This window comes from Diachasmimorpha longicaudata, unplaced genomic scaffold, assembly GCF_034640455.1.
Source record: "Diachasmimorpha longicaudata isolate KC_UGA_2023 unplaced genomic scaffold, iyDiaLong2 ctg00000102.1, whole genome shotgun sequence".
Lineage (NCBI taxonomy): Eukaryota > Metazoa > Arthropoda > Insecta > Hymenoptera > Braconidae > Diachasmimorpha > Diachasmimorpha longicaudata.
The window spans coordinates 88780-106718 of NW_026973922.1; the positions used below are offsets into that span (position 1 = coordinate 88780).

At 35.2% G+C, this 17939-nt stretch overlaps 2 protein-coding genes across 2 annotated transcripts in view; both read left to right on the forward strand.

Moving 5' to 3' along the window:
- Window positions 1-17562, forward strand: part of LOC135171775 (uncharacterized) — a 77594-nt gene extending 60032 nt beyond the window's left edge. The window contains exons 6-7 of the mRNA XM_064138348.1: window positions 2834-2967; window positions 11678-17562. The gene's annotated coding sequence lies outside the window, so the exon portion shown is untranslated. The remainder of the gene's footprint in view (window positions 1-2833; window positions 2968-11677) is intronic.
- On the forward strand, window positions 1684-11952 carry LOC135171777 (uncharacterized). Its single transcript, XM_064138350.1, has 6 exons — window positions 1684-1771; window positions 1946-1966; window positions 6273-10133; window positions 10287-10421; window positions 10516-10695; window positions 11678-11952. The coding sequence occupies exons 1-6, from the start codon at window positions 1684-1686 to the stop codon at window positions 11950-11952; spliced, it is 4560 nt and encodes a 1519-aa protein (XP_063994420.1).
- Window positions 17563-17939: the final 377 nt, after the last annotated feature.

The following is a 17939-nucleotide window of genomic DNA, read 5'->3' on the forward strand; positions in this document are numbered from 1 at the left end:
AGCTTTGGGACGTTAGAACAGGGTTAAACCGCGAGGACGAGTAACGCACCCTCTCAAAAATGACGAAATCTTGGAAATTTCCACGTATATATTGATACGAGTCAATCTAAGAATGATATGACTCCGATTGAAATAAATGAAAAGACAAACGAATAATTTAAATACAAAAGAGAAATCATAATTCTGAAAAATAGATAAATTCGACTATTGCATCAAAAAGGATGCATGAAAAGTCAAGAAATAACGTAAACTAAATATTCCATAAGACAATGGCCATGAAAAGTTATGAAAAAATAGAATTTGTTAATAAACAATTAACAAACATTTATAACAACAAAATGCAAATCAGTGGAAAAGAAAGAACGATCACCGGGGTAAGCACCCACCAAAAATCTTTTCTTAATCTTCATAAACAGTTGAGATATTTATTTTTGAAGTTTCATACAGACACATACAAGCCCATGTATCCGTGTGTCCACAAAACTTTGGAAAATTCTAGCGTCCGCATTATTGACGATAGAGAAATGGTTTCCAGACAAAAAAGGACTCCATATATTGAAAACTATTTATTCCATTCATAAAAATGATAAAAATTATTAACAAATATAATTGTTGTAAACAAAACGTACATGAAAAATCCTGTAAACAATTCAGAAAAATCGTAAAAGGAAGTTCAGTAGATCCTTGATATGTAACAAAAAAATCTTTTCTTAATCTTCATAAACAGTGAAGATATTGATTTTTAAATAATTCACACTATACACACACACTCAAATCCTTGTATCGGTGTATGCAAATAAAGTTCGAGAATTGATAGCGCTTTCCCTATGGGACATATGCAAAAACATCCCATATAGAAACTATGGCATAAATTGTGAACTACAAAAATATGTAATAGAAAATTGTAAAAGTCAATAGACAAAACTGAATGTCTATTGACATGTCATTAGGAATTACCCCTAAAAAAATCTAAAATTGGCGAAATTAGCGCATTTAAATAACAAGAACAAGAATATGAAAGAAAATTAAACAAAACTCAACAATTTAAACATGTCAATTTTGATAAATTAGCGATCTTAATTGTAAATGTTAATAACCACGAAATTAATGAACGAATTTCTACCGAAAAATCCATAAAAATAGTCCACTGAATCCTCTAACGACTGAGCCATTGATTAGATTTTTCACGTTATAAACAACGCCATTAGAAGTTAATAAACATTTTTCAAGGTCAAGTCAATATCTCCGAAAGTTGTATAGTTAAGAAAAGGAAAATTTATGGAAAAATGCTATAAAATGTGGACATTTGAATGGATGAATAATTGTTCCTGATTACTGAAAAATACTATTGTTATATACAATTGAAATGATATAAAAAATTGTCAAAAAAGTTTTAATACTAGGATCGTATTTCTAGACCAAAAATAGGGTCAAAAACGAATTTTGTCAAATTTGTCAAGAGACAATGTCAATAGACAAAAATTGCTTATAGTAGTACCATGAGGATGCCAAAAGGATCCATTTAAGCTATAGTGAAAATCACGTTCAAAAATTAATTTTAAAACAGAAAAATCATTGTCAAAATATCAGAAATAATTTTTAAGAATTAAAAATGTAAAAATGAAAAATGTAATAAGGCATAAGAGAATGTCACAGCATTAGATGAGACTACACACAGAACATATGAATACGCATCACGCGCCATCCCTACTCTCAGTCAAGTGGAGTTGCACGTTAAACGAAGCATCCCCACCATCCCTACTACTGGATAGCGTGCGCCAACGATCGACGCGGTGAATAATCGGTCAGAGTAGTCTCAGTGCCGCAGAAAAACGGCAGTTCAACTTCAACATCAGCCAGCAGCAGTCATCTTTCCGAAGAGCTCCGGGAACATTAAATCGACTAAGTTCCAAATTATTTTTGGACTTAGAAAATATTTCGTGAGTTGTGGACTTGGAAAAATTTCGTGAGTTATGAACTTAGAATAATTTTGCCTTCTGCACTCTTGAACTTAGAATAATTTGGCCTTCTGCACTCTTGAACTTAGAATAATTTGGCCTTCTGCACCGTTGAATTTATGATAATTTTGCTGTCTGCACTGTTGAACTCACAATTATTTTACCTTTCGCATTTTTCGACATAAGATTCATTTACATGAAATATTTTTCTAAAGCCACCATTCACTTTAATTATTAAATTTAAACATGTCAAGTCTCAAACAAGTAAAGAATTTGTGGTGAATAAAAAAGAAGTGATACCAAGTGTTGTGAAAAAGTGTTAACTTCCCCATCACACAAATCATACCGAGAAATTTTGCCGAGGCGACCCAAGACGCTCGTTTAAGAACGGTGGCTTGCGAACCCCACGAGAATTTATCGGTTGACTTACGTGAAAAATCACTCTTGAATAGAATTAATTGATAAATTTTGCCGAGGCGACCCAAGACGCTCGTTTAAATAACGGTGCCTTGCGAACCCCACGAGAATTTAACAATTGAATCTTTCATTGCATAATTTTTTATAGAATTAATTGATAAATTTTGCCGAGGCGACCCAAGATGCTCGTTTACGAACGGTCTCTTGCGAACCCCACGAGAATTTAACAATTAACTCTTTCATTCCAAATCTTCAGTAAAATTAATTGATAAATTTTGCCGAGGCGACCCAAGATGCTCGTTTACGAACGGTCTCTTGCGAACCCCACGAGAATTTAACAATTAAATAATGTAATCTAAAAACAAACCGCACTCTTAGTGAAGTGAACCAACGATTAAAAATACAGTTTTCGTTCGATATATATATATTTATTAATTTTGTTTCTCTCGGAAATCCAGAAAAGAAAACGTCAATAAGTGAAATCAAAAAAAAAAACTTTATTCAAAAAGACTACAGAAAACGTATCATCCATCCAGCCAAGCAGCCGTCCAGACAGCGACCCAAAGGACTAATTATAAAAGAAACAACGAAAGTGAGTAACGTGAGGAAAACATTTATTCTTTCTACCCGGATGTCGTTTGATATTCCAAAAAAGGAAAGTTTAACCACTATTTACGGTTTTCGGTAAATTCTCAACGTTAAAATAAATCAATCTAGCATGTCCTTCTTAAAATCGGCAAGTCAAATTTTAATCGGCTACCGCTCGACGGTTAAAAATTGTTATTTCGGCTTCCCTAAATTACTAAGATCAAAAACGGAAGGACAATATTGAAACAATGACACCAACTGAGATTTTATTTCTTTTAATAACACCAAATTCACCGGAAATACGTAACAAAAATGGTGCTAAGTGTGGGGTTTTTCTCAGTCACTTTTTCGTTTTTTTTTATTGCATTAGTTGGCTGGTCGCACACGTAATTTTAATCTAATGAATTTTAGCACTTTTAACGCCTATCATCCTAGAAGATACGATATACTGACCAATGTTCGTTTTTCGTTTCATCCTTCATTTTATTTTACTCGAGTTTTTTTTTGTTCTGAAAGAAAAAAAGTAAATCTCAAAAATTAATCGATTAATTCAACTCGTTACCATATATATATTCATACAGATTCATTGTTTTTTTTTTGATTTTTGAAATACATTAACAAAATTTATATATATAGATATCAATACTTGCATCAATCAAAATGGATAATTACGAAACGAATGTGGGTGAGATACCAGAGCAATTAGAAGAAGCCCGCGAGCTTAATCAACAACTCTTGGAAAGATTGAAATTAATCGAAGAACAGGCCCAAATAATTAAAGACCTACAAGCTTCAGTAAAACAATTGAAAGAATGTCAAACGCAGACTAGTAATTCTCCGTCGGAAGGAGACTTTGAACGACCCAATATTTCAAATCAAAATTATTTGGCAACTAACGTAATTCTGGATGAGATGGCTACCCTTAAGAATGACATAGATTTATTGAAAAATAAAACTGCACAATCACAACCCAGCAATACACCTATCAATGCGCACTACATTCCGAGTAGAATCACAGTTAAAGATGCACTCTCGTATATACCTTCTTTTGACGGTTACAATATAACAGTTACACAATTTATGAGAGCTTGCAATCGTGCATGCTCTATGCTCGACCAGTCTACCGTTCCCATGTTTTTAGCACTTGTTCGTCAGAAATTTAAAGGACGTGCACGAATAACCTTAGAAAATTTGGAATATCAAACACCTCTGGAACTTGAAACTAATTTACGCAACTTTTTTGATCCTTATAAAACTGCAAATGAATTGAAAGCAGCGCTTGAGAATGTTTGCAAGAAATCGCAAGAGCATGTTGTAGATTACATTAACCACGTTAAAAGCCTCTATTCTGATGTAATTAAAACTGAAACGCTTGAAAGAGAATATTTAACAGTAGAAGATGTCACTAAACTTGAAAAAGATACTATTAGAGCCTTTCTGAATGGTCTTCCACCTTCGCTTCGTATCCAATGCTTATCTAAACCCCATACGACTCTAGATGAAACATTTAAAAATACAATCGAAGTGTATAAAATCCACGAACGCGACATGACTCGATTTCACGAGCCCCAAAATTTTATTGGCACAACTCAAACTAACTCACACAGCTCTGGAGTTAATGCAAACATTCCACAAGAGGACAACCGCGTTTTCAATCGACGGGACAACGAAACTTCACATCGAAACGGGTTCAGCAAAACACCACAAGGGTTTAGTAACTCAAAAGCAATATCTCAAAATAGATATCACAATAATCATCCCAGGAATTTCAGCAACCCAGGTTCATGGAATAATCATCGCTTTTCTGCAAATCGAAACAATTTTAGTTCCTTTAATAATACTGGTACTCAAAATTATTCAAGTAATAGCAATTTTGGGCAGGAAAACGGCAATAAACCAAGCTATATACCGGGAGTTTTTTGTGAATTATGTCGATCGCCAGGGCATAACTTGAGTAACTGTAGAAAGTTAGCTTACATGAACAGACAAAAAGAAATGAATTCAAAAAATGGCCAACTCCCCGAACAGAATATTGGCGGGTTTACGGGGAGCAATCCGAATCAAATCCCGTCACTATCTCAAAACCCGTGCAACCAATCGAGCGAAAATCAAATCCAACCGAATTTCCCCTCGACTTCGGGAACAACCACGGGAACTCAATAAAACGCGATTGCACACTACGAAGTTCTAAATTAAATATTCAGGACACTTTGAAAAGCGCAATTAATAGTAATATAAATATTTCCGGAGCGGATCTAGCGAAAATCCCGATCAAAACCATAGAAGAATTATACGTCGATCAAAGAGCACGAACAATTAATGCCATCAAAACACATGAAGGGCTTAGGGCGTTATGGGAACAAAAACCATCATTAATGCGGTACGGACTCGGATATCATGAAGAATTGAGACAGAAATCCCGGGGGTTAAAAAAAGTACAGGACTCAGTTAATAATAATCAATTCGAAAAAAATAATTCAGAGACGAACGTTAACATTAATTGTATACCTGACGAACCGATTAATGCGATAGTTTCCCCAGTAGAATCAGAGATTAAAATTTCCACAGAAAATACAAAAATAAATTCCGATTGTTCCATTAACACCACTGCGCGGCGCGCGTCTGAACAACTATCTAACGCTAATGAATCCGTAGCTACAAATCCTCCCAATCGAACACATACGGAATCAAATAACCCTAAAACATCATCAATTGAAACTAGCGATGTCCATCATCTAAAAGAAGCACAATTAGACACGGAAAAATCAATTGAAAATCTCAGATTAACCGCGCCCGTAAAACCCAATGGATCTAGTGAGAGGACTACTGCAGAAAAACTTCTCGATTCGAAAGGACAGACAGAATTAAAGCCTTATTCTCGTATTGCTCACGTGCAAATTGGAAAAACAAAGATCGCGTCCGTTACATTATACTCATCACAATTAAAATTACCAACGGTGATGATGATCGATAGTGGTGCGGAAGTCAATTTAATTAAAATCAGCGCTCTTAATTTTCACGCCCCAATGAATAACAAAGACATTATTGAGCTTCACGGTATTACTGACAATTTTATTAAAACCCTTGGAACCGTTTTAATTAACATTGATAACTATTCCATAAAATTTCATGTAGTGAGCGACAATCTTCCTATAATTCAGGCCGGAATTATTGGCGCAGAATTTTTCCATGAGTTCAGAGCCACTCTTTCGTATGAATCTAAAACTTTTTCTTTCCATAATGTAGTGATGGAAATAACTTACGACGACTATCAAACAATTCCTAAAAATTCTTCCTGTGCATTTACAGTTCAATTAACCAAAGATTCACCCACGGTTGGCCTTATCTCGGATATTTACATTGCAGACAAGGTTTCCATAATTGGAAGTCCAGAATTGAATATTCAAGGAAACGCATACATCAGAGCTATCAATCAAAGTGATCAAGATTTGACCTTGCCTACGCCTGTGATTAAGATGGGCCAGTGTAGTTGGTTAACATGTAGAGGAGAGACTGATGCACAGCGCGAACTGATCCGCGAAAACAATTTTCAAGAAGAGCCTAATTCTCATATTCAAAAACTCGACTATCTAAGTCACAAGCCAAATTGGTTCGCAAGTCCACCTCTCGATACTATTCCCATTAATGTAGTCTCAAGCGATAAACTCACTGCTGAACGTGCAAAATCTATACAAAACCTCCTCTATCTCGATCATTTGACTGAAACAGAAAATACTGTAATTACTGAACTCATTAGCCAACACCAAGACCTTTTTGTTCTTAATGGCGAAGCTTTAGGTGCTACAAATGCTATTTTTCATCAAATTAATACAATAGATGACGTACCTGTATTCAAACGACAATATAGATTCCCTCCTATTCACAAAGACGAAATTATAAAACAATGTACAGAATTAGAGGCAAGAGGTATAATTAAACCATCCGATTCGCCCTATAGTTCTCCCATTTGGATAGTTCCGAAAAAGGAAGATTCCTTAGGAAATAAAAGATGGAGAATGGTAATTGACTACCGATCTCTCAATGAAAAAACCATCGGGGACGCCTACCCTCTCCCAAACATTAATGAAATATTAGACCAGTTGGGAAATGCCCAATATTTCTCAAGCTTTGACCTTGCTAGTGGATTCCATCAAATCCCTATTCATCCTAATGACACACATAAAACCGCATTCTCTACACCCTATCAGCACTATGAGTTTACGCGCATGCCCTTCGGTCTCAAAAACGCACCCCCAACATTCCAAAGAATGATGGATAAAGTCCTAATTGGATTACAGGGTAAAGAATTATTCGTCTACATGGATGATATAGTGATCTATTCTCAGACTCTTGAAGAGCATGTTCGAAAGTTTCAAAATTTAAGTGAGCGCTTACGAAAGGCTGGTTTGCAACTCGAACCGGATAAATGTCACTTTTTAAAGAAAGAGATCAATTATCTGGGACACATTATATCATCTGATGGAGTACGTCCGGAACCAAAAAAATTAACAGCTGTCCAAAATTTTCCAAGACCAACCAATCAGAAAAATATCAGACAATTTCTTGGCCTAACCGGGTATTACCGTCGATTCATCCCAAATTATGCAAAAATCGCCAAACCTTTAACCTCTCTCCTAATGAAAGACAAGAAATTTCAATGGGGCGACGAGGAAAACAAAGCCTTTAGTAATTTACGGAACGCGCTGTGCAAATCTCCCATACTGCAATATCCAGATTTCACCAAGGAGTTTGTAATCACGACAGATGCTTGCGGATACGGCATTGCCGGAATTCTCAGTCAAGGAGAGATTGGTAAAGATCTTCCAATTGCCTATATCTCAAGAGTATTAGGAAAATCAGAAAGAAATTACTCAACTATAGAAAAGGAAATGCTTGCTATCATTTATGCGGTAAACTACTTTCGACCTTATGTCTACGGTCGGAAATTTACATTAGTTACAGACCACAGGCCTTTGACGTGGATTAATTCGGTGTCGTCGCCAAATTCTAGAATTGTTAGGTGGAGACTAAGTATGCAGGATTTTGATTACCGAATAGTATATAAACCAGGGTTAGTGAACGCAAATGCTGATGCTTTATCTAGAAATATTCCATTTAATAACGAAACAGAATGCGACAACGATGATACTTTGTTAGATATAAAAAGAATTTTCACGATTGATTCTGACACCTCTTCTAGTGATTCAATATTTACGGCCCCAGCAAAACGAAAAAAGAAAGAGGTAACAAAAGCACTGACGAAAAGATCTCGTGTGGGAAGCGATGATATTGATATAGCAGTAGATAACAGCACGAAATCAGAGGACAGTGAGAATGTAGGTAGAAATAAAAGAAGTAATATAGCTGACGAAGATATCACGCAACAGACAGGCTCAAGTAGCGCGACGGAAATCTTAGCCGAACATCCGGCATCTGAACCCCTGATATCACCTGAAGGAAATGACTCAGATAACGAACATAATCACAGTGAGCTATCCAGTAACGGTGGATTAGCGGAGAGCGAACGCAGCTCTGAGTCATATCCTGCAAGCGTTGCAAATAATCAAGACATCGACCCATCCCACTATTTACCCCCAGCCGCTTGTGATGAAATAGATGAAACATTTTTTGATGACGGGTCTCTAGGGTTAGCAGACTTTACTGAAATTATGTCCGACATGTTCATATTCCCAGAGGATGCACAAGATAACAACTCGACTGATATACTCAGAACAGACCCTATTAGCAATCAAGAGAATGAAGCAGTTGTGGTCGATGTACCTGACTCAGATGATTCAAGCGATTCGAGCGAAGAAATATTCCCAACAGCTCGCGTTCCATTCGAGAATCAACGACAAAGGGAAAATAAAGAAAGACTACCACCAAATTCGCGAATAATTTCGGATCAGGTAATTGAATGTCGTGACAATTTAGCCATGCGACAAGACAATTATCTTATCTTTACTTCTATTAGGGGTGAAGCTTGCGATAATGGAGCTCTGGAAATACTGCATACAATCGATTGTCCGATCAATGATCTCACTTTACTCCGTGTAAAAGTTATACCTTATAAGAAAAAACTTACCCTCATCCTACCCCTGCGTAATAATAGGAACAACATAGTGGTCGAAGAAGACATTCGCGAAGGGTTACAATCTGTTCACAACGCAATAATTGATCTCAATATCAAATCAATTAGCATAGCTAAGACTGATCAATTCGACGACGTCCCATGGAATATAATAGAACAAATCCTAGTAGATACATTTGCACCAATTGATGTAAAAATTACAATTTGCACGCAAGAAGTCATAATCCCCAATGAGCATGACCGATCCGAGATCACAACATCCTCACCTAAAAAAATCACGCTCCATTCACTGTCACCTGCAACTCACGCTACGCTACACGTACTACCGTCATCTAATCAAGGATTAGTCAGCACCACCCCAGTTATGAAAATCCCGCACATCTCTACTAGCACGTCAAACCCTGCTATCAATCATCAAAATACACCTGGCCCATTATCTACACACAATATCACCGATGTATCCATTCCAACAGGCGCTTCACACGAAAACCATTGCAGTTCACACCAACCAAGCACCTCATCAACTATGAGGAATCACCTAATCGTGATGCCTGATCCAACTCACTCCGACGAAACGTATGTCTTACATCCTCTTGACGATGAACCTGCTAGATATGTTATCAATGTCTTCCCCAACGACCCAAGGTATAGGGTGTATACAGGCCTTGACATAAACAATAAAAGACCCTCACAAACACCTCTCATCTTCTACGCCGCATCAATGGACACAACAACACCCAACAAGTCGACCTATCACATTGATGAACATGACCCTCGACATGATCGTTACTGTCCTACAACTGTGCCTGAAACCCCAACGCAAATACCAGTAATACCACCACCACGACCTGTCACTCCATATATCCCCAAATATATTAATCCCAACCCATCAACCCTTCCGAACCCGTACATCATTCTTGAAAGACTAGAGTCACTTCAACCTACCTATAAGCCTACTCCTATACCTACGCTTGAAGGACGAAGAAAACAATATGCTACTGCAAATGAGGACGAATTCTTAGAGATGAAGGAAAAATTAGAAGAAAAAAAGCAAAGGTTGGCGGATGTGTTTAAAATTAGTAAATCAAGAAGGAAGCAGAGAATTGGAGAAGAAAAAGCGGAAGAAGAGCAAAGGCGGAGAAGGATTAAGGAAACCAGGAGGAGGAAACTAAAAGACCTGCTGGCACGAAAATAAGTGAAATTAGGGAAGGGGGACATTTTCCAACATTCAGTAATCACAGACGCATCTTCACGCTTTGGTTTCTTTAATCACTCAAAAGGCTTAAATCTTCACCACCCATTGACAACAGCTCTCAAACCTCACATTAAAAATTGGCTTTATCATTCAACAGGAAATGGACAGGACCGTAAAGCTAAGTGAATATCACACTCACCTTCGCGACCAAATCCCACCACAAGAACGACAACACTTACTTAATAGGCTAAAGGGATTTGAAAAAGATCTACTGAAAATCGCCGGAGGGGCTAAACCCGTGAGCCACCTGAAATTTATAGAAGCAGATGTGAAACGATTTCTTGGAAAATTGAATATCCAGATACTGCAAAACTCAATCAGCGAAGATATACACGTAATAATACTAGAAAACACCAACCCAGAAATCATCGAAATGGCGTTTGGAGGTAAACCGGCGTGGAAGACTCAACTAGAAGTTGTATTAAAAATTATTCAACACTTAAGGATTCTACTGAAATAGAAACTCAACAATCATAACCTACACGATTCCATTACACGACGGGGAGAAGGCCGAATTTCAATGGGGTTTGGAGTCAATAAATACTTTGGGAGTGACGATCCAAGGGGTCCCCAGGGAAACGGCGGCGAAATAAGATAGAAAAAAAAAAAAAAAATAAATAACTAAATAAATATTATTTTATAGTATTTTATACAGTATTCGAAACTACTCTTTCTATATTTTTTTTATAATTATCACTAGCATTGTATTCAATGAAATAACCTACATATATATGTATACATATATAGATATAGATTTTTTTTATTTTTCATTCATATGTGCATAAAATCATAATGTCCATATACATTTTTTTTTTATTGGGAGATAATCCCGTACCGAATGTACTCTCAATGCTTTATATCGAGTCAAACATTCATAATCAACATTTGTAGACATTAAAACAAAAACATAACAGAGGTCATTAATATAAATCATGACATATTTAATATCTACACTGTGCGACATTTATTAATTCCTTCAGCATAACAATCAGTAAACCAAAAATTGGACATACATCATAATTTTTGGCAAACTAAGGCTAGGGGAAAAATAACGCGCTTTCAACCAAACTTTTGATTCCAAACGGTATCAAGAATGAAAATAGTTTAGTCAAAAAACATTAGACAAAGTAGATAATAACAGAGCACGCAACATTACCATGCTGCACTTAATATTTTAGACACATAATTTTTTTTTTTCTTTTCCCGACTTTTGCTGTCCGCATCCCTTTTATATAATCTAGGTGAAGGTAGCACTAATCTGCACGAGCACGTATTTGCAATGCACTGAATGCAAAATATAGAGTTATAAATGGAACGAAACGTTTTTTCTTCCGTAAATAAAGAAATAAACGTCTCATATCATTCCAGAATCAGGAATGGACAGACACACGAATGAGCGCCCTCGTATGATTAGGATATGGAGACACCCCAATAAAGAAATCTTAGAGGCGAGGAAAAGGAAACACCGAATATTAATTATCGCGAGACAATTGCAAAAGAAAGTAGAAAAAATGCATAAATTATTAGATGTATTTAAACAATATTGCGAAGCGAAAATCGACGAAATAGAAAATACCGATAGTCACGAAGAATTGGAGGAGATTTCGGCGGACGAAATAGATACAGATAATGATAGCAGATAAAGGTAGGATATTCTTTCTATTACTTCAGGCTTAACTTGAGAAAATGAGAGAAACTTGCAAAATAAAAATAAAAAAATAATACTAAACTTAACTATTCATAATGGCTACTAACGCTTGAATTATAACGGTAAAAGAACGCCGACGGAATGACACAGATCCCGTTAAATAGCCTCACTAAATAAATAATAAAAATTATAATATTCATATACATATGCATATGTATATACATGTATGTATATGCATAACATTAGAATCATACTCATGAAGTAACAATACTGTGGGCTGGCATGAGTTCGAGTATCGATTGTCACCTTTGCGATAACCTGAAAACAAGTGAAGAAATAAGTAGAATATATAATAAAATACTGTAACGATAGGCCACTGACGAGTAGTATGTAAAATTATGAATTGAAGTGTAAGATTTAGAATAAGCCTGAAATTCCTTCAGCATGAATGAGCTGAAACATGCAACGCCCTACAGTTGGGGCTTAAGGTTCCGAATATTGGCACCTAATTCTTCAGGATATCAGGGATCGAACTTGATGTTCTGCGGACCTTCGGCCTGAAAAGAAAACAACAACGACGAACAAAACACAATCCTATTTTGCTTTCCTTACCTGCTCCCCTATATCCATCTTCCGACCTCTTGATACTCGAAAATCAATTCGAACTATCGCTGGAAAGATGCTCACGTCATGTTCTCACTCAGAAAATACCGCGTACACCTGGAAAAGGACGAAGAAAATGAAAACAAAATATTTAAAAGAGAGGTCACAATCTTGCTGACCAACACTAAACAACAGATATTCAAATTACCTTACATGCGTAAAACAAACATTCTACACGATCGTGACGACGATGGGAAGTTCCACATGATAATGGAGACTACAACGGAGCGAGCATGCAGTAGAAGTACTCTCTACAGTGCAAAGCAGCATAACCATCATCATACTGGAAATGGGAACCCAAGATATCCAAGTCAAGCAATAATTCAAAATCAATGAAAACGAATACCGGAATTCAACCTCCGCTACCAACAAGAAGTACGAATGCAAGATATGAGTGGAGAACGTGAACAAATCGCAGAAAATTGAATACCAAAATGGAACAGCATATAGATAGATCTGTCACAGCACCATTGGGTGAACGAAACCTTCCTTACCATATGAACGTCCCCATACCTTTCTAATAATCCTAGCCAAAGAAAACAACAAATGTACGTACTATGACCAGACTTCGGCAGTTGATCCGCAGGCATTAGTCGATCCATGATACCAAAACGGACAACAGAACAGCAAGGAGCTGAGGATACCGAAGAACACGACCGGAACAGGATCAGAAGATTATTATTTTACTACACTGTATCTCTTATTATGTTATATTATGTTCAATTACATTAAAGTCCAATATTTAAGATCTATGGGTACCTCGCAAACGTGACAATACGTAATTTAACTATACGAAAGTGACTTGGACCACTTAACACTACGCTTAAGCCTATAATAATTTAAAAATCAAATAATCAAACATATATTGGGCAAAAAAAAAAAATTTCATGAAATTTAAATGTTCTATATCTATCTATATATGTTCACTGCAAGCAATACCTGGGTTTACTCAATTGGGAAGTAACCACTTATAAGCACCTCCCTTTTTCTCAATAATACCTACACGAATATATATCTAAATTAAACCTACGATTACAGAATACATAAAATGGATCCGTCAATCCGATACAGGACGTTACGAGCGTCCTTAATACTGAATTATCCTGTTAGTCTGAGGAATAAAATATATAATAAACTTACTACGTATGCCACAAAAATCGCAGACTGCAGAAAAGCAAGGGAAAAACCGGCAACGCTTAACAATTTAACAGAGAATCTCGAAGAAATAATTAAACCACTACACATCGCTGTCATACAAGGAGTATTATTTGGCAACATGCACTTTATAAAATTGGACACGAATCCTCAAATCATAAAATTTTACATGAATGACGAATATGATTGGCGCAAGGAAGCCAAACTGTGTCGACAAATAATTAAAACATTTAAAAGACTACTGAAATGAAAAACAAAAAAAAACTAGGAACATTAAATACGTGAAGTGGGATTGCAAAACTCAGTGCAACAAATAATTAGAGATTAAATAGTGAAATACATGAATCGAATAGTTGAACTCAATCAAATACTGTCAAACATGCAACGCTTAGATAAAAATAAAATTATGAAATGTTTAATTGAATTTCAGTGGGTTAGGAGCTTATACTTTCGAGGTAATGTACCGGAGAATCCCCTGATAGAGTTCATAACGATAAAATATGTAAAAATCACAAAACTATGGAATAAGGACCGTGATTGGTTGATTTTTCACAAAAAAAAAAGACGACAATAATATCAATGAATAAACTATAATAGACTTTTACAGTTGCTTTTGTCGCTAAAACAGACAAAAGCAACTGCACTCACCATTGTCATGTTACGTATTCACATACGTTTTCTATGAATGATATCCCCTTGAAGCAATTGCAAAATATAAAGGATGAAATCAATCAAATATAAATACTAAATACCGCTATAAATTACTGATCATATATTTCAACCAGAGGTCATGTAACAAAACATTCTTAGATGAATGACCAAAAGGATTCTATATATAAATAAGACTACCGAAATGAAAAGATAGAAACATTGACGGAGGACGGAACAGTATTTCTCCCTCTGACGTCGCAAGCCGATGACCTTTAATACAATCATTGCACAGAATAAATAAATGATTACTTATAATGAAAATAATTCGGGACCATACAGGAGCCCACATACCAATGATTAAAAGAAACTCAGCTTTGGGACGTTAGAACAGGGTTAAACCGCGAGGACGAGTAACGCACCCTCTCAAAAATGACGAAATCTTGGAAATTTCCACGTATATATTGATACGAGTCAATCTAAGAATGATATGACTCCGATTGAAATAAATGAAAAGAAAAACGAAGAATGAAATACAAAAGAGAAATCATAATTCTGAAAAATAGAAGCAATTGCAAAGTATAAATACCGCTATAAATAACTGATCATATATATCAACCAGAGGTCATGTAACAAAACATTCTTAGATGAATGACCAAAAGGATTCTATATATAAATAAGAATAAAGAAATGAAAAGATAGAAACATTGACGGAGGACGGAACAGTATTTCTCCCTCTGACGTCGCAAGCCGATGACCTTTAATACAATCATTGCACAGAATAAATAAATAATTACTTAAAATAAAAATAATTCGGGACCATACAGGAGCCCACATATCAATGATTAAAAGAAACTCAGCTTTGGGACGTTAGAACAGGGTTAAACCGCGAGGACGAGTAACGCACCCTCTCAAAAATGACGAAATCTTGGAAATTTCCACGTATATATTGATACGAGTCAATCTAAGAATGATATGACTCCGATTGAAATAAATGAAAAGACAAACGAATAATTTAAATACAAAAGAGAAATCATAATTCTGAAAAATAGATAAATTCGACTATTGCATCAAAAAGGATGCATGAAAAGTCAAGAAATAACGTAAACTAAATATTCCATAAGACAATGGCCATGAAAAGTTATGAAAAAATAGAATTTGTTAATAAACAATTAACAAACATTTATAACAACAAAATGCAAATCAGTGGAAAAGAAAGAACGATCACCGGGGTAAGCACCCACCAAAAATCTTTTCTTAATCTTCATAAACAGTTGAGATATTTATTTTTGAAGTTTCATACAGACACATACAAGCCCATGTATCCGTGTGTCCACAAAACTTTGGAAAATTCTAGCGTACGCATTATTGATGATAGAGAAATGGTTTCCATACAAAAGGGACTCCATATTCTGAGAACTATTTATTTCACTCATAAAAATAATAAAATTTATTAACAAATATAATTGTTGTAAACAAAATATACATGAAATATTCTACGAACAATTCAGAAAAATCGTAAAAGGAAGTTCTGTAGATCCTAAATATGTATTTCAAAAATCTCTTCTTAATCTTCATAAATAGTGAAGATATTCATTTTTAAACTTTTACACACACCCACACATACAAACCCATGTATCGGTGTGTCCACAAAAACTTTGGAAAATTCTAGCGTCCGCATTATTGACGATAGAGAAATGGTTTCCAGACAAAAAAGGACTCCATATATTGAAAACTATTTATTCCATTCATAAAAATGATAAAAATTATTAACAAATATAATTGTTGTAAACAAAACGTACATGAAAAATCCTGTAAACAATTCAGAAAAATCGTAAAAGGAAGTTCAGTAGATCCTTGATATGTAACAAAAAAATCTTTTCTTAATCTTCATAAACAGTGAAGATATTGATTTTTAAATAATTCACACTATACACACACACTCAAATCCTTGTATCGGTGTATGCAAATAAAGTTCGAGAATTGATAGCGCTTTCCCTATGGGACATATGCAAAAACATCCCATATAGAAACTATGGCATAAATTGTGAACTACAAAAATATGTAATAGAAAATTGTAAAAGTCAATAGACAAAACTGAATGTCTATTGACATGTCATTAGGAATTACCCCTAAAAAAATCTAAAATTGGCGAAATTAGCGCATTTAAATAACAAGAACAAGAATATGAAAGAAAATTAAACAAAACTCAACAATTTAAACATGTCAATTTTGATAAATTAGCGATCTTAATTGTAAATGTTAATAACCACGAAATTAATGAACGAATTTCTACCGAAAAATCCATAAAAATAGTCCACTGAATCCTCTAACGACTGAGCCATTGATTAGATTTTTCACGTTATAAACAACGCCATTAGAAGTTAATAAACATTTTTCAAGGTCAAGTCAATATCTCCGAAAGTTGTATAGTTAAGAAAAGGAAAATTTATGGAAAAATGCTATAAAATGTGGACATTTGAATGGATGAATAATTGTTCCTGATTACTGAAAAATACTATTGTTATATACAATTGAAATGATATAAAAAATTGTCAAAAAAGTTTTAATACTAGGATCGTATTTCTAGACCAAAAATAGGGTCAAAAACGAATTTTGTCAAATTTGTCAAGAGACAATGTCAATAGACAAAAATTGCTTATAGTAGTACCATGAGGATGCCAAAAGGATCCATTTAAGCTATAGTGAAAATCACGTTCAAAAATTAATTTTAAAACAGAAAAATCATTGTCAAAATATCAGAAATAATTTTTAAGAATTAAAAATGTAAAAATGAAAAATGTAATAAGGCATAAGAGAATGTCACAGCATTAGATGAGACTACACACAGAACATATGAATACGCATCACGCGCCATCCCTACTCTCAGTCAAGTGGAGTTGCACGTTAAACGAAGCATCCCCACCATCCCTACTACTGGATAGCGTGCGCCAACGATCGACGCGGTGAATAATCGGTCAGAGTAGTCTCAGTGCCGCAGAAAAACGGCAGTTCAACTTCAACATCAGCCAGCAGCAGTCATCTCTCCGAAGAGCTCCGGGAACATTAAATCGACTAAGTTCCAAATTATTTTTGGACTTAGAAAATATTTCGTGAGTTGTGGACTTGGAAAAATTTCGTGAGTTATGAACTTAGAATAATTTTGCCTTCTGCACTCTTGAACTTAGAATAATTTGGCCTTCTGCACTCTTGAACTTAGAATAATTTGGCCTTCTGCACCGTTGAATTTATGATAATTTTGCTGTCTGCACTGTTGAACTCACAATTATTTTACCTTTCGCATTTTTCGACATAAGATTCATTTACATGAAATATTTTTCTAAAGCCACCATTCACTTTAATTATTAAATTTAAACATGTCAAGTCTCAAACAAGTAAAGAATTTGTGGTGAATAAAAAAGAAGTGATACCAAGTGTTGTGAAAAAGTGTTAACTTCCCCATCACACAAATCATACCGAGAAATTTTGCCGAGGCGACCCAAGACGCTCGTTTAA